Source organism: Pan paniscus, chromosome 10, assembly GCF_029289425.2.
Source record: "Pan paniscus chromosome 10, NHGRI_mPanPan1-v2.0_pri, whole genome shotgun sequence".
NCBI classification, from domain to species: domain Eukaryota; kingdom Metazoa; phylum Chordata; class Mammalia; order Primates; family Hominidae; genus Pan; species Pan paniscus.
The window spans coordinates 114,457,365-114,475,939 of record NC_073259.2 but is presented as its reverse complement, the minus strand read 5'-3'; the positions used below and the strand labels follow the sequence as shown (position 1 = coordinate 114,475,939).

At 40.0% G+C, this 18,575-nt stretch overlaps 1 protein-coding gene across 2 annotated transcripts in view; it reads right to left on the bottom strand.

Annotated features, from left to right (window-relative positions):
* POLR3B (RNA polymerase III subunit B) overlaps positions 1 to 18,575 on the bottom strand; it is a 150,334-nt gene that overhangs the window by 98,400 nt on the left and 33,359 nt on the right. For both annotated transcript variants that reach the window (XM_003832543.7, XM_003832544.4), the window contains exons 10-11: positions 15,733 to 15,855; positions 2,884 to 3,003 (exon numbers count right to left, since the gene is read on the bottom strand). In XM_003832543.7, the coding sequence (XP_003832591.1) occupies positions 2,884 to 3,003; positions 15,733 to 15,855 (243 nt within the window). The remainder of the gene's footprint in view (positions 1 to 2,883; positions 3,004 to 15,732; positions 15,856 to 18,575) is intronic.

The window sequence follows — 18,575 nt, the reverse complement described above, 5'->3', positions numbered from 1 at the left end:
AATTGAAATGAGTTAATACTTAGCACATTTTTCCAGGACTGTTCCCAGAGTCATATGGTGAGTGGGGATCTTCTCAATCTAGCAGCAGGTAACACTTTTTAGGAGAAAGCTAAGAGTAGTTCAGATACTCCTTTGTGGGATACTAACCTGTGGATTATCTGAAAGAGGGGGAGAAAAAAGGACTAACAAACGAACCCAGAATGCTGAAACAGAATTGTTGCCTATTTCAGAACTCTGGAGATCTTTTAATACTACATTAGAGGAAAGAGTGGTCTGGGACTTAGGCATCTTGGAGCCTAACCACTCTTATGGCAGTGGTTTCTAAACTTTAGCATGCACTAGAATCATCTGGAGGGCTTGTTAAGACACAGATTACTGGGACCCACCCCTAGGGTTTCTCATTCAGCAGGTAGAGTTCAAGTATTTCTTACAAGTCCCCTGGTGATGCAGATGCTACTAGTCCAGGGAATGCTCTTTGAGAACCACAGTCTCCAAGGAACTGAAAGGCCAGGATACCAAGACAAAGGCCTCTGCAGGCCCACCCTCAAGGACAAGCACTGAGAACTATTGAATATCTGCCCATGTTTTTCCCTCTACACAGACACACCTAAACAATACTTTCCAAATGCTAGTCATTCAAGTTCCACCATCATGAATATCAGCATATCTCTGTAGTACTTATTTATGTAATACGTCTAATCATCTTTAAACAACCAATTTTAAGCTAAGCTTCATCCTATGCAATAATACCATAAAATCACATATATCACAAAAATGGATTTGATGTGCTAGTTGTATTCTTTCTAATAAGTACGTAATTACTTACATAAAAAACGATCCTGTATCACTGAAAATCATCCTTTATATCACACTTAGGTAAATACTGTCCAAAACAATTCTGGAAAACAAAGTTCTTTTCCCTGAACCATCTATTCTGACTTTATTCCTCACTGGATTATGTATAACCAAACTTTTAAAATGGTAATTTAGGTTCCATGCAACCACAGAAAAGCACAAATGATTTTTTTTTTTTTTGAGTCGGAGTTTTGCTCTTGTTGCCCAGGCTGGAGTGCAATGGTGTGATCTTGGCTCACTGCTACCTCTGCCTCCCAGTTTCAAGCGATTCTCCCGCCTCAGCCTCCCAAGTAGCTGGGATTACAGGCATGCACCACCACACCTGGCTAATTTTGTGTTTTTAGTAGAGATGGGGTTTCTCCATATTGGTCAGGCTGGTCTCAAACTCCTGACCTCAGGTGATCTGCCCGCCTCAGCCTCCCAAAGTGCTGGAATTACAGGTGTGAGCCACTGTGCCCGGCCTATCTTTATCAGTCTAACTAAACAAATGCTAATATCGGCAGGACTCTATCAACTAAAGCTCTTTAATTAACCCAACATTCTTCTCAGTTATAGTGTGAAGGTAAGTGTAGCTCCTGAGAGCTACATGGGGAGCCGTGGAAAATACAGAGCTTTACGTATATTATATCTCCGAATCATCACAAGAACCCTGCAAGAAAGTGGAATTACTTTTATTAAAAAGATGAGAAAACTGAAGCTTAGAAAAGTTCAGATTTGCCCAAAGTTTATCAGTTAGGATGTAAGAAACCAGGATGTGAACAATTACGTCTCAGGCTCAAAAGCCTTTGTTGTTTCTACTATCCATTTTTGCTATTTTAGGTTTCAGACTCTTCCAATCATCCAAAAGAGCTTAAAATTCAGTTGAGACCCAGCTTTAACATTCAGAATTTTCTAATTATTTGGATTAAATCAAGGACATGCACAAATGGTAGCCAAGGGGCAGAATGAGAGACCTGTATTATTTGGATTGAAGGGTGTTTTAATACAGGAAAATCGGATCTGGATGCATTCAGGTGGTTACTCTCGACTTCCACAGATCCCGTGACCTTCCATTATTTTACAGTCAGCCCCTGAACGTAGTGTTTGCAACCCTTGAAAAAGATTATTCACGGAAGGAACACATGGTAACTCATTACAAACCAGACTATTTAGTTAACAAGATAGTCTAACAAATAATAATTCCATAACTTAGTAAGAGTAGCATATACATTAAATGGGAAGAAAATTGAGGGCTGCCTCTTGCCAACACCCCACATGCCAATATGGTTGATCTCTGTTTAATAATAAATTAATAAAAAATAAATATTACATACTAGTTCAAGGCCAGAAGATAGGTTCTAACCCTTACCGCTAACCAGCTGGGTGACAACGCAAATCATCTAGCATGTTTGGATCAGAGAATCTTCACAGTAAGTGAAGGAGGCTGGATAATGTGAACTTTAAATTCAAGGTCTAGAAGATGAACTCATCCAGTAAACATTTTTAAAACTATCTGCTGTGGTGATGGTTGTACAATAATGTGAATGTACTTAAGTCCAGAAAATTGTACACTTAAAACGGTAAACTTTATGTTACGCATATTTTACCATTAAGCATATTTTACTATACAATAAGCTTAAGCATATTTTACATAAGCAATTTTACCATACAATAAAAAATATGTATGGGCAAGGCACCGTAAGCTTATTTTAATTTATTTATAAAACATGTAAGACACCATCTCTGTCCTTCAAAACCATGAAATCTAGTAGCAGTACTAATATATGTATGAATATAAAATAACAATAATTTAAGACTGAAAGAATAACCACAAGAGAATAAACATGATGATGGCGATAACAGCTAACATTCTCCGAGTATAAACAAACTGCTGATAATGGAAGGTTATTTCTGATGGGGCAGTACAGTCCTCTTTAGAATTTTTTCTTGAGGAACTGGACTTTAAATAAGGTAAACTCTTATCACAGTTCTTTAACAGGAATTCACAGACCCCACAGTCCTTATTCACAATAACAAAGTGTTACTCACTGGGACATGGGTCAGAATGGTGGAAGCCAGGAGCTCTCTTGCTTCTTCTATTTTGGTTTTCTTTGGTCCACCTCCCCACATCCTTTGCCTTCTTACTTTGTTCCCTATATATTTTAATGCCTACAAAAAACAGATTACAATAATGTTAGAATGACATCACTGGAGGTAGTTTAGCAAGCACCTAACCACACGTACAGTACGAGCAAAAGAGATAAAGACCCTGGTTATAGAGAAAGCTGTACTGGGTCTAGTTGAAAATCAACGTTTATCATAAATCAATGACAAAAAGCATAGCATACTGCCTAACATACTGGTTCTCTTTTTTTTTCTTACTAAAAAAAATGATACATTGTCATTGTAGGAAATTTAGAAAATACAGACACAAGTAAAATATATTTGTGTGTGTGTGTGTGTGTGTGTGTGTGTGTGTGTAGATATATAGCAGCCATCAGTCCTTCACCCAGAGAAAAACCACAGGTAAATTTTATAGTAGTACTTTTTTCCTCTCAAAAATGAATCATACCATGTAAGACCTCTACATTGAAAGCTACAGAACAGTGCTGACAGAAAACAAAACCTAAATAAATTAAGGGTCATGACATGTTCGTGGATTGGATGATTCAATGGTATTAAAAGTGGTTTAATGTTAAAATTCTCTCCAAACTGACCAATACATTCATAACTGTTCATTATACCCTTAGCAGGCTTAAAAAGCAAAAACTGACTAATTCTAAAATTCTAGATTCTAAAATTTACATGGAAATGCAAAGGACCGGGAGTAGCGAAAACAGGATTGAAAGAAAAAAGTTGGAGTATTATATTACCTGATTTTTAACTCTAAACCTAAGTAATCAAAACAGTGTGATACTGGCACAAGGATAGACAAATAAATCAATGAAAGAGAATAAAAAGTCCAGAAATAAACACATACTAAATGGTCAGTTGACTTTTGATGAAAATATCATAGCAATTCAATGAGGAAGGAAAAATCTTTTCAACAAATGGTGTTGAAACAACTATCCATAAACTAAAAAATTAATCTTGACCCCTACCTCACAACAAATATAAAAATTAGTTTACGATGGATTTTAGACCTAACCATAAAAACTATAAAGTTTCAAGAAGAAAACTTTGAAGAATATATTCCTGACCTTGGGGTAGGCAAGATTTCTTTAAACAGAACACAGAGAGCAATAAATATAAAAGCTAAACAAAGAAAAAAATCCTCCTAAGTTTTTTCAAAATTAAAAGAATTAAGAAAACAAATAGGGAGGTAATGGACTGGGAGAAAATACATAATGCTGACAAGGAAGTTACATCCAGGATTTGTTTTTAAAAGGACTCTTAAAGTCAATAATAAAAAGACAACTCACTAAGAAAAATGAACATTTGGCTCACACTTCACAGAGAAGAAAATACAAATAGCCAATAAACACATAAGGGCTCAACATCATTTGTTACCATAAAAATAAAAACTAAAACCACGAGATACCACTATATACCCATTAGAGTGGCTAAAATTAAAAAGACTGACAGCACCAGATATTATGAGGACATGAAGCAACCTGAACTTTCTATCAGGCTGGGTGTGGTGGCTCATGCCTGTAATCCTGCCATTTTGGGAGGCCGAGGCGGGCAGATCACCTGAAGTAAGGAGTTCAAGACTAGCCTGGCCAACATGGAGAAACTCCGTCTCTACTAAAAATACAAAAAGATTAGCCAGGCATCGTGGTGCACACCTGTAGTCCCAGCTACTTGGGAGGCTGAGGCAGGAGAATTGCTTGAACCCAGGAAAGGGAGATTGCAGTGAGCGGAGATCATGCCACTGTACTCCAGCCTGGGTGACAGAGTGAGGCTCTGTCTCAAAAAACAAAAACAAACAAACAAACAAAAAAAACAACTCTCATACACAGCTGGTGTAAATGCAAAATGGTACAATCATTTTGGAACAAGGTATATATAAAAGTTATATACATATCTGCTCTCTGATTCAACAATTCTTTTTTTTTAAATTTTATTATTATTATACTTTAAGTTTTAGGGTGCATGTGCACAATGTGCAGGTTTGTTACATATGTATACATGTGCCATGTTGGTGTGCTGCACCCATTAACTCATCATTTAGCATTAGGTATTATCTCCCAATGCTATCCCTACCCCCTCCCCCCACCCCACAACAGTCCCCAGTGTGTGATGTTCCCCACCCCGTGTCCATGTGTTCTCACTGTCCAATTCCCACCTATGAGTGAGAACATGTGGTGTTTGGTTTTTTGTCCTTGCGATAGTTTGCTGAGAATGATGGTTTCCAGCTTCATCCATGTCCCTACAAAGGACATGAACTCATCATTTTTTATGGCTGCATAGTATTCCATGGTGTATATGTGCCACATTTTCTTAATCCAGTCTATCGTTGTTGGACATTTGGGTTGGTTCCAAGTCTTTGCTATTGTGAATAGTGCCGCAATAAACATACATGTGCATGTGTCTTTACAACAGCATGATTTATAGTCCTTTGGGTATATACCCAGTAATGGGATGGCTGGGTCAAATGGTATTTCTAGTTCTAGATCCCTGAGGAATCGCCACACTGACTTCCACAATGGTTGAACTAGTTTACAGTCCCACCAACAGTGTAAAAGTGTTCCTATTTCTCCACATCCTCTCCAGCACCTGTTGTTTCCTGACTTTTTAATGATTGCCATTCTAACTGGTGTGAGATGGTATCTCATTGTGGTTTTGATTTGCATTTCTCTGATGGCCAGTGATGATGAGCATTTTTTCATGTGTCTTTTGGCTGCATAAATGTCTTCTTTTGAGAAGTGTCTGTTCATATCCTTTGCCCACTTTTTGATGGGGTTGTTTGTTTTTTTTCTTGTAAATTTGTTTGAGTTCATTGTAGATTCTGGATACTAGCCCTTTGTCAGATGAGTAGGTTGCAAAAATTTTCTCCCATTCTGTAGGTTGCCTGTTCACTCTGATGGTAGTTTCTTTTGCTGTGCAGAAGCTCTTTAGTTTAATTAGATCCCATTTATCAATTTTGGCTGTTGTTGCCATTGCTTTTGGTGTTTTAGACATGAAGTCCTTGCCCATGCCTATGTCCTGAATGGTATTGCCTAGGTTTTCTTCTAGGGTTTTTATTGTTTTAGGTCTAACATGTAAGTCTTTAATCCACCTGGAATTAATTTTTGTATAAGGTGTAAGGAAGGGATCCAGTTTTAGCTTTCTACATATGGCTAGCCAGTTTTCCCAGCACCATTTATTAAATAGGGAATCCTTTCCCCATTTCTTGTTTTTGTCAGGTTTGTCAAAGATCAGATAGTTGTAGATATGTGGCATTATTTCTGAGGGCTCTGTTCTGTTCCATTGGTCGATATGTCTGTTTTGGTACCAGTACCATGCTGTTTTGGTTACTGTAGACTTGTGGTATAGTTTGAAGTCAGGTAGTGTGATGCCTCCAGCTTTGTTCTTTGGGCTTAGAATTGACTTGGCGATGCGGGCTCTTTTTTCATTCCATATGAACTTTAAAGTAGTTTTTTTCCAATTCTGTGAAGAAAGTCACTGGTAGCTTGATGGGGATGGCATTGAATCTATAAATTACCTTGGGCAGTATGGCCATTTTAGCGATATTGATTCTTCCTACCCATGAGCATGGAATGTTCTTCCATTTGTTTGTATCCTCTTTTATTTCCTTGAGCAGTGGTTTGTAGTTCTCCTTGAAGAGGTCCTTCACATCCCTTGTAAGCTGGATTCCTAGGTATTTTATTCTCTTTGAAGCAATTGTGAATGGGAGTTCACTCACGATTTGGCTCTGTTTGTCTGTCATTGGTGTATAAGAATGCTTGTGATTTTTGCACATTGATTTTGTATCCTGAGACTTTGCTGAAGTTGCGTATCAGCTTAAGGAGATTTTGGGCTGAGATGATGGGGTTTTCTAGATATACAATCATGTCATCTGCAAACAGGGACAATTTGACTTCCTCTTTTCCTAATTGAATACTCTTTATTTCCTTCAACTGCCTGATTGCCCTGGCCAGAACTTCCAACACTATGTTGAATAGGAGTGGTGAGAGAGGGCATCCCTGTCTTGTGCCAGTTTTCAAAGGGAATGCTTCCAGTTTTTGCCCATTCAGTACGATATTGGCTGTGGGTTTGTCATAGATAGCTCTTATTATTTTGAGATATGTCCCATCAATACTTCATTTATTGAGAGTTTTTAGCATGAAGGTTGTTGAATTTTGTCAAAGGCCTTTTCTGCATCTATTGAGATAATCATGTGGTTTTTGTCGTTGGTTCTGTTTATATGCTGGATTACATTTATTGATTTGCATATGTTGAACCAGCCTTGCATCCCACGGATGAAGCCCACTTGATCATGGTGGATAAGCTTTTTGATGTGCTGCTGGATTCGGTTTGCCAGTATTTTGTTGAGGATTTTTGCATCAATGTTCATCAAGGTTATTGGTCTAAAATTCTCTTTTTTTGTTTTGCCTCTGCCAGGCTTTGGTATCAGGATGATGCTGGCCTCATAAAATGAGTTAGGGAGGATTCCTTCTTTTTCTATTGATTGGAATAGTTTCAGAAGGAATGGTACCAGCTCCTCCTTGTACCTCTGGTAGAATTTGGCTGTGAATCCATCTGGTCCTGGACTTTTTTTAGTTGGTAAGCTATTGATTATTGCCTCAATTTCAGAGCCTGTTATTGGTCTATTCAGAGATTCAACTTCTTCCTGGTTTAGTCTTGGGAGGGTGTATGTATCGAGGAGTTTATCCATTTCTTCTAGATTTTCTAGTTTATTTGCGTAGAGGTGTTTATAGTATTCTCTGATGGTAGTTTGTATTTCTGTGGGATTGCTGGTGATATCCCCTTTATCACTTTTTATTGAGTCTATTTGATTCTTCTCTCTTTTATTCTTTATTAGTCTTGCTAGCACTCTATCAATTTTGTTAATCTTTTCAAAAAACCAGCTGCTGGATTCATTGAGTTTTTGAAGGGTTTTTTGTGTCTCTATTTCCTTCAGTTCTGCTCTGATCTTAGTTATTTCTTGCCTTCTGCTAGCTTTTGAATGTGTTTGCTCTTGCTTTTCTAGTTCTTTGAATTGTGATGTTAAGGTGTCAATTTTAGATCTTTCCTGCTTTCTCTTGCGGGCATTTAGTGCTATAAATTTCCCTCTACATAATGCTTTGAATGTGTCCCAGAGATTCTGGTATGTTGTGTCTTTGTTCTCGTTGGTTTCAAAGAACATCTTTATTTCTGCCTTCATTTCATTATGTACCCAGTAGTCATTCAGGAGCAGGTTGTTCAGTTTCCATGTAGTTGAGCGGTTTTGAGTGAGTTTCTTAATCATGAGTTCTAGTTTGATTCCACTGTGGTCTGAGAGACAGTTTGTTATAATTTCTGTTCTTTTACATTTGCTGAAGAGTGCTTTACTTCCAACTATGTGGTCAATTTTGGAATAGGTGTGGTGTGGTGCTGAAAAGAATGTATATTCTGTTGATTTGGGGTGGAGAGCTCTGTAGATGTCTATTAGGTCCACTTGGTGCAGAGTTGAGTTCAATTCCTGGGTATCCTTGTTAACTTTCAGTCTCGTTGATCTGTCTAATGTTGACAGTGGGGTGTTAAAGTCTCCCATTATTATTGTGTGGGAGTCTAAGTCTCTTTCTAGGTCACTAAGGACTTGCTTTATGAATCTGGGTGCTCCTGTATTGGGTGCATATATATTTAGGATAGTTAGCTCTTCTTGTTGAATTGATCCCTTTACCATTATGTAATGGCCTTCTTTGTCTCTTTTGATCTTTGTTGGTTTAAAGTCTGTTTTATCAGAGACTAGGATTGCAACCCCTGCCTTTTTCTGTTTTCCATTTGCTTGGTAGATCTTCCTCCATCCCTTTATTTTGAGCCTATGTGTGTCTCTGCACATGAGATGGGTTTCCTGAATACAGCACACTGATGGGTCTTGACTCTTTATCCAATTTGCCAGTCTGTGTCTTTTAATTGGAGCATTTAGCCCATTTACATTCAAAGTTAATACTGTTATGTGTGAATTTGATCCTGTCATTATGATGTCAGCTGGCTATTTTGCTCGTTAGTTGATGCAGTTTCTTCCTAGCCTTGACAGTCTTTACAATTTGGCATGTTTTTGTAGTGGCTGGTACCGGTTACCGGTTATTCCTTTCCAAGTTTAGTGCTTCCTTCAGGAGTTCTTTTAGGGCAGGCCTGGTGGTGACAAAGTCTCTCAGCATTTGCTTGTCTGTAAAGTATTTTATTTCTCTTTCACTTATGAAGCTTAGTTTGGCTGGATATGAAATTCTGGGTTGAAAATTCTTTTCTTTAAGAATGTTGAATATTGGCCCCCACTCTCTTCTGGCTTGTAGAGTTTCTGCTGAGAGATCCGCTGTTAGTATGATGGGCTTCCCTTTGTGGGTAATCCGATCTTTCTCCCTGGCTGCCCTTAACATTTTTTCTTTCATTTCAACTTTGGTGAATCTGACAATTATGTGTCTTGGAGTTGCTCTTCTCAGGGAGTATCTTTGTGGCATTCTCTGTATTTCCTGAATTTGAATGTTGGCCTGCCTTGCTAGATTGGGGAAGTTCTCCTGGATAATATCCTGCAGAGTATTTTCCAACTTGGTTCCATTCTCCCCGTCACTTTTAGGTACACCAATCAGATGTAGATTTGGTCTTTTCACATAGTCCCATATTTCTTGGAGGCTTTGTTCGTTTCTTTTCATTCTTTTTTCTCTAAACTTCTCTTCTCGCTTTATTTCATTCATTTCATCTTCCATCACTGATACCCTTTCTTCCAGTTGCATCAGCTACTGAGGCTTCTGTATTCGTCACGTAGTTCTCGTGCCTTGGTTTTCAGGTCCATCAGGTCCTGAAATTAAGGACTTCTCTGCATTGGTTATTCTAGTTAGCCATTCGTCTAATTTTTTTTCAGTTTTTAACTTCTTTGCCATTGGTTCGAACTTCCTCCTGCAGCTTGGAGTAGTTTGATCATGTGAAGCCTTCTTTTCTCAACTCGTCAAAGTCATTCTCCATCCAGCTTTGTTCTGTTGCTGGTGAGGAGCTGCGTTCCTTTGGAGGAGGAGAGGCACTGTGATTTTTAGAGTTTCCAGTTTTTCTGCTCTGTTTTTTCCCCATCTTTGTGGTTTCATCTACCTTTGGTCTCCGATGATGGTGACGTGCAGATGGGTTTTTGATGTGGATGTCCTTCCTGTTTGTTAGTTTTCCTTCTAACAGACAGTACCCTCAGCTGCAGGTCTGTTGGAGTTTGCTAGAGGTCCACTCCAGACCCTGTTTGCCTGGGTGTCAGCAGCGGTGGCTGCAGAACAGCAGGTACTGGTGAACCGCAAATGCTGCTGCCTGACCGTTCCTCTGGAAGTTTTGTCTCAGAGGAGTACCTGGCCGTGTGAGGTGTCAGTCCGCCCCTACTGGGGGGTGCCTCCCAGTTAGGCTACTCGGGGGTCAGGGAACCACTTGAGGAGGCAGTCTGCCCATTCTCAGATCTCAAGCTACGTGCTGGGAGAACTACTACTCTCTTCAAAGCTGTCAGAGAGGGACATTTAAGTCTGCAGAGGTTACTGCTGTCTTTTTGTTTGTCTGTGCCCTGCCCCCAGAGGTGGAGCCTATAGAAGCAGACAGGCCTCCTTGAGCTGTGGTGGGCTCCACCCAGTTCGAGCTTCCCGGCTGCTTTGTTTACCTAATCAAGTCTCGGCAATGGTGGGCGCCCCTCCCCCAGCCTTGCTGCCACCTTGCAGTTTGATCTCAGACTGCTGTGCTAGCAATGAGCGAGACTCCGTGGGCATAGGACCCTCTGAGTCAGGTGTGGGATATAATCTCCTGGTGTGCCGTTTTTTAAGCCTGTTGGTAAAGCACAGTATTAGGGTGGGAGTGACCCGATTTTCCAGGTGCTGTCTGTCACCCCTTTCTTTGACTAGGAAAGGGAATTCCCTGACCCCTTGTGCTTCCTGGGTGAGGTGATGTGTCGCCCTGCTTCGGCTCGCACACAGTGCGCTGCACCCACTGTCTGGCACACCCCAGTGAGATGAACCCGGTATCTCAGTTGGAAATGAAGAAATCACCCGTCTGAGTGCATCGTTCACGCTGGTAGCTGTAGACCGGAGCTGTTCCTATTTGGCCATCTTGGCTCCTTAACAACAATTCTATTCTTAGGTACGCATTCATAAGAAATGAAAATGTCCACACATCCACACAAAGATTTGTTTATACAGTCTTATTTATAATTACTAAAGACTGAAAAAAACACCAAGTGTCTATCAATAGGATAAACTGTGGTATATTCATATAACGAAATACTACTCAGCAATAAAAAGAAATGAACTACATGGATAACTGACATAAAAAGGAATGAAAAGAAATAACTTGGATGAATCTCAGACAATAAGCTCAGCAAAAGCTAGACACAAAAGAGTATATATGGCCTAATTCCATATACAATGCTGTAAAATAGGTAAAACTAATCTATGGTGCAAAAATCACTAAACTATGATGCCTAATTCCATATATAAAGCTCTGTAATTGGCAAAACTAATCTACAGTGCAAAATCAGAATAGTGGGGAAAAAAATCAGAGAGTAGAGGTAAAGATTGACTAGGAAGGGGCATGAGGGGGAACTCTGTGGGATAAGGAAATATTCTATATCTTGTAAAGTCATACAATTAAGATTTGTACATTTTAGTGTACATAAATTTACTTAAAACAACCAAGTAAGAGTGTCGACAACTTTTGAAGGTAGGCCTTGGATACATGAGCATTTATAACACTATTCTCTGTATTTTGTATATGTTGAAATTTTTCCTAATCAACAATGTTTAAAGAAGAGGCATATGTGGTTCTTATTATTTTGGAACAACAATGTACTTTTTTTTTTTTTTTTGAGACAGGGTCTCACTCTGTTGCCCAGGCTGGAGTGCAGTGGTGTGATGTCAGCTCACTGCAGCCTCAATCTCCTAGGCTCAGGCAATCCTCCCACCTCACTCAGCCTCCCAAGTAGCAGAACTACAGGCACACGCCACCATGCCCAGCTAATTAAAACAACGACAACAACAACAACAACAACAACAAAACCTTTGGTAGAAACAGGGTCTCACTATGTTGCCTAGGCTGGTCTCCAACTCTTGGCCTCAAATGATCTTCCTGCCTGGGCCTCCCAAAGTGGCAGTATAACAGTGTGACCTACCGTGCCTGGCCAAGAATGAACTTAAAAAAAAAATGACTTTCAGTTTAACAGAAGAAAAGGCTGGGATCTTTGATTCTTTAACTTGGAATTCCTGTCCAATTACCTGCTTGGGGAATTCCTTTTTCATGCTTCAAAACCTAGATCAGGTATCACTTCCTCTCCGAAGGCTTTCCTAACCCCACTCCTCTTTCTCTGCAGTTTTAATTCTTTATGCATTCAGGATTGCATATTTTAATTCTTGTTCATATCACATTATGTTTTAATGATCTATTTACATGTATGTTTTTCCTAGTAGACTTGGTTGGTGGGAATTCCGTCATCTTTTTCTTTGACTCCCAGTGATTAGTACAGTGTTTGGAATTGAATGAAACTCTGTCCCCATGATAAGATTTGGACTTCAAATCTAAATCTTTCCCATTAAAAGGCCATTAGAGTATAAGATAAATTAAAACCCTGAAAACACTTGCTGCAGTGACCTAGTAGTAAGTAGTAACTAAGTAACTGAAGAAAGCAGGTCAGTTGGCAGGAACCATGAGTAGATAGGCAGTTCAGTTTTCCCCCAACTAAGCTGTCTTCAATAAATGTTGGCCTTCTAGTTTCCTTGTGAAAAAGTCTAAAATTTTTCAGTTGTTTGAGGGAGAAATAGAGGAACACAGGTGAGCAGGGTATCCCTTGTGATGCATAGGCCAAGATGACATGCCTAGTGCCTCCTATCCCCCGCTACAGCTAATACTTTCTTCTCTATATACTAGAGCCCAAGACAATGATGATGTAAAACATACATGACCAACACAGAAAGAAGGCTTCAGGGAACAGAAGAAATGTGAGAGAGACTACAAAGGGAGGCATAAAAAACGGAGTCTCACTCTGTCACCCAGGCTGGAGTGCAGTGGCGCGATCTTGGCTCACTGCAACCTCCGCCTCCTGGGTTCAAGCGATTCTCCTGATTCAGCCTCCCGAGTAGCTGGGATTACAGGCACCCACCACCACGCCCGGCTAATTTTTGTATTTCTAGTAGAGGCGGGGTTTCACCATGTTGGCCAGGCTGGGTCTTGAACTCCTGACCTCAAATGATCCACCCACCTCGGCCTCCCAAAGTGCTGGGATTACAGGCATAAGCCACCATGCCTGGCCAAAAAAACAAAACCCCACAGGTTTTAAGCAATCCATTAAAGTGCCACATCTTCCAAAGTTCTATTATATAAAATAAAGTGTGATATGGTTTGGATCTGTGTCCCTACCAAACCTCATGTCAAATTGTAGTGCCCATCGTTGGAGGTGGGGCCTGGTGGGTGGTGGCTGGATCATGGGGATGGATTTCTCATGTCTGATTTAGCACCATCACCTTGGTGCTGTCCTCCTGATAGTGAGTTTTCCCAATCTGGTTGTTTAAAAGTGTGTGGCACCCCCTCCTCCCTCACGCTCTCTTGCTCTCACTCCCACTATATGAGACACCTTGCCCCCTCCTTTGCCTTCTGCCATGATTGGAAGCTTCTTGAGGCCTCCCCAGAAGCAGGTTTTGGTTCCTGTACAGGCTGCAAAACCATGAGCCAATTAAACCTCTTTTCTTTATAAATTACCCAGTCTCAGGTATTTCTTTTTTTGAGGAAAGGTCTTACTCTGTCACACAGGCTGGGGTGGCACAATCATGGGTCACTGCAGCCTTGACCTCTCAGGCTCAAGTGATCCTCCTGCCTCAGCCTCCCAAGCAGCTGAGACCACTGGTGCCTGCCACCACGCCTGGCTAATTTATTTTTATTGTTTGTAGAGATGGGGTCTTATCATGTTGTCCAGGCTGATCAGGTGTTTCTTTATAGCAATGTGAGAACAGACTAATACAAAGTGTACTTACTACATCTTCATTTCGAATAGCATAGAATATTCATGTTTTCGTAACTGTTAATATATGTTCTACATACCAACTATTTTGGGTTACTTGCGTCTCTATATCCTTTTATTAGTTTCAATAGCTAATATGTGCCTTAATCCTGCATACAGAGTACAAGCACTTTCAAAGTTATACTTCCCTTTCGAGGAAAAGGAACATTTGTCTTTCTTATGTTAACTTCCCTCCATCTTTTCCTGCCATCTTTTCACTAATCTGATCTAATTTAGTTAGCTGACATTTTCTATCAGAACCTATTTAACAGAAATAAATGAATGATTTTCCAACCTACTGTTTGGGCTCTGCTCAAACAGCTTTACAATGCTAGGGTTATTTGACCCCAATGATGATATTTGAAATAAATTGCATACTGGATTTCACTGAAGCCACTGAGGAACCATTAAGGTAAACTTGTAGGGCACTATACAGCATTAAAGAATAGGGTATCTCCCAAAATGGAACCAAATATTCCTGTTTGCAGGGTAGATTCTACATTTTCTGCCTCCTGGATATTTCTTAATGTTTTCTCTTCATGTTCTTGGAACCCTTGGACAACATAACTTTAGTGTACAACTAAGATTCATGCCTACCAAATATTTCATTTTTGATAAAGGCCAAAAATAGAATCTCCTAAATCCAAACCACCCTTCCTGGTGCTGCCTGCCCTGTAACTGCAGTCAACTATTAATTAACTGTAGAAAAAGAGGAAGGCGGTGATGAGAATAATCCTTACTGATTTGTGCTTTGGAATTATATATATATACTGACCTATTTTGATCTTCCTAAATATCTAGTGTAGTCTACAAAAATATCAATACTGATTTGATTTCAGAATACACACTAACAGACATAAGTGGGAAATGCTTTCTCTACAAGCATCCTGGGTGAAGAGAAAAAAGCAGCCCAGAGTTTACATATGTCATACATAACCCACAGAATAGACAATGTACACGTAGATAGGTAAGAACTGTCTGTTGTGATTCTATAGTAGGGAATTCCCACCTCCCAAGATGGCTATGAGGGATGTTAACTTTGATTTATACTTAGGAAAGCACTTGCAAATATGGGACTAAAATCCTAAGTATGGCTGCTGGGGCTCCCTCCATGTGGGAAGGGAAGTGCAATTATTTTTACTATGGGGTGGGTGTGTGTGTGTGTGTGGGTGTGTATTTATCAGTCTTCATCTTTGAGTCTTGCCCTAAAATTCCCAGGGTCCAACCAGGAGTGCCTGAGCAGGTCAATGAAGGCTCTGCAGCAGTAAAAGGGACTGATCCTGGGTTTTCCTTGCTGTCCGAAGCAGCACTGGGAATTCAGGAAAAGAAATAGGAACCACATACAACTGGATGCCTAAAGCAACTGAAGTAGGGAATAAAAAAAGATATTAAAGAGAAATGCATGCACACATACACACACACACACACACACAAAACCTGTACACGAGAGTTGCCATAGTTTAAAAAAATATATTATCACTCAGGCAAATAAGGAAAAAAAAATAGTACTTCCTATTATATCAAAACAAACACCTCTTCGCCATATATCACCTATTCTAAGTCGGGCACCATAGGCTCCTAATTTGTCTGGGCAAACTCCTTCCTCCAAACCCGACGAAAGTGAGTTAAAGAAACTTCACTCCTCCCATATCACCCCAATACCTTTCCCAAATCTATGAGCCCAAAGCCATCACATCCGATGAGCTTTATCAATGAGCAGCATTAAGTCTCCAATTCCATTTCATAGCAAAGGACAACATGAAAAGACACACCTGCATCTGTGTGAAAATCTGAGCTTTCTGGCACTCTTCCAGACTGGGCCCAAATGCAGCCATCACGTGCTCCTCTGTTCCAATCATCTGCACAATTTCCTGGTCACTCTCAACACCCATGGCCTAGGAAGGAAAGAAAAGATAGAAAGAGTGTTGGCTTTGTGTTAACTCACTGACATTTGCTTATGCTAATTTGGCATTGTTTGTGGGTATTACTTCTAAGCAAAAGCTAGCTCTTCTCTCAGAAATGGTGCCATCTGGCATTGGCAGCCTTGCCCAAGCTGCAGAAAAACCTGAAACAGATATTTTGATTAGAAAGTGGAAAACAAACATTCTCAAACATTTTTTGCATGTGTACTATCTGCTAAAATTTTTAAATATTCTAAGAGTTTCATCACGAAAAAAGGAGGCTGGGAGGTACGGTAAAGACAACTGGTCATGACTACAAAGGCAAACTGTAAAGACAAACAGCCAAAAGGCAGTGAATCAGAAAAGATGCATTGCTGAAAATAAGCAGAATCCCAATCAGTCTTGTCACAAAATTAATTTTTCTGAGAACTGTCAAATCACTCATATTTTTCCTAAAAAGGAAAAGAATTTTTCCTAAAACACGTTTTACCTCACTATTCTAAAGATATCAAACCAAACTTCATGCAGGTTTCAAAGGAGACTTAAAAAGTAGGAATACATGGGCCAGGCATGGTGGCTCACACCTGTAATCCTAGCACTTTGGGAGGCCGAGGCAGGTGGATCACCTGAGGTTGGGAGTTCAAGACCAGCCGGGCCAACGTGGCGAAACCTCATCTCTACTAAAAATACAAAAATTAGCCAGATGTGTTGGCATGTGCCTGTAATCCCAGCTACTCGGGAGGCTGAGGCAGGAGATTCGCTTGAACCCGGGCGGTGGAGGTTGCAGTGAGCTGAAATTGTGCCATTGCACTCCAGCCTGGGCAACAAGAGCAAAACTCCGTCTCAGGGGGGGGAAAAAAAAAAAAAAAGTAGGAACACACTTAAGAGGTTTCAGAAACCCACTTAAGTGTTTCAAGGTGGCAGCAGCAACGCAAGTCTTTGTAGATTCCATATGGTACTAGGGCTCACTCCTTCACACATTTGCCTGGAATTTTGCCATATCAAGGAACACAGCATAATCTCACTAAATCTCTCCTGGAAGAGTAATAGTCAGCTTCTTAGAAGTGAGGGGAAAAGTTATGTTTGCATTAAAATTCTTCCTTCAGCTGTAGAGAAGACAGAACCAGAGGATAATTGTCTAGTTAGTGTTGATGCCCTAGTTCCCAGTTCTCCACACAAAAAAGAAAGGAAGGGAAAATCAAATCCCAAGTTCCAATGCAGAAAATCAAGGACATTATCCTCAGTACAACAGGGGCATCTATCTAAAAGTCCACAGATCTGAGGTGTTTGTCCTAATATAATACCAACAACACACACAGACATTACAACTACTACTGTCATGCAACCTCTTCGCCTTTGTTTTCTCATTTGCATAAATGAAAAACCAGATCCCTTCCAGCTCAAAATTCTATGATTCTACATTTGACCTTCAGTGGTCTGCATTCTAAAAATTTGATTTGGATACTTTAGGATCCGATGTAAACTTATAGAAAGTTTTGAAGATCTGGGGGAAATCTGAATAGATCCCATGTCCCTTTTAGGCCAACATTGGTGGTTTTAAAAACCTTCATAGATTCTTTGATACTCCCTTCAAAAGGTGGAGACTAATTCCCCACCCCAAGTGCAGGCTAAGCTCAATGCCTCACCTCTATAGAAAAAAATGTGAAGGTGGCACGTATGATGACTTTGAAGGATTGGTCATAAAAGGCACTATAGCTGCCTGCTTGCTCTGTCTAAAAGTGCTCTCTCTGGAGGAAGATAGCTACCATGTCATGGAAACACACAAGCAGTCTGTGGCAAGGTCCGGTGGTGAGAAACTATGTCCTCTTACCAACAGCCAATGAGCACCTGCAGTTTTCTGTCAACTGCCATGGGGGTGAGTTATCCTGGAAGTAGATTCTCCAGGCTGCTTCAGTTCAGCCTTCAGATAACTGCAGCCCTGGCTGATTATCTTTTCTTTTGTTCTCTTTGGTGAAGGGGTCTTGCTTATGTTGCCCTGGCTGAAGGCAGTGGGTATTCACAGGTGCGATCATAGTGCTCTACAGCCTCAGGCTCCTGGGCTTAAGTGAACCTCCCACCTCAGCCTCCTGAGTAACTGGGACTACAGGCACATGCCACTACGCTCGGCTTGTGGCTGACATCCTGGCACATGAAAGACTCTGAGCCAGAACCACCCAGCTAAGCAAGTCTTAAATTCCCAATGAATAGAAGCTATGCTATAATCTGTTACACAGCACAGATAACTAATATACCAACTTTTGGAATTAAATTCACTATCTGAATTTAAAACAATTTATTTTGTTCTTTTTTTTTTTTTTTTTGCAAACAAGTTCTCAGGATGCAAGACCTTTTTCTATAGTTTTAGCAGTCTTTTTTTTAAACTCCAATTTGATATGGAAACATTTATCAAATGGATACTAGAAATAAGCTCCACTATTTAAAAATTACACGATTTCATTAAAACACTAAGCCTTTCATGGATTAAAAGATAGCAATCCTAAAAAAAATTACCAGTTCTAATTTTTAAACAAACAAACAAAACTAGATTATTCTTAGCTCAAGCACACTGAGTTGCATTTACTTTGATGGTGATGGCACATATGTAAAATCATCTACACTTTCTCTTTGGTCTGCAAGTAGCCAGTCACAAATATTAGAACAGAATTCCTTTCTTTGGTGTTTAAATAATACAGGTTAATTTTCCCTAATCTGAA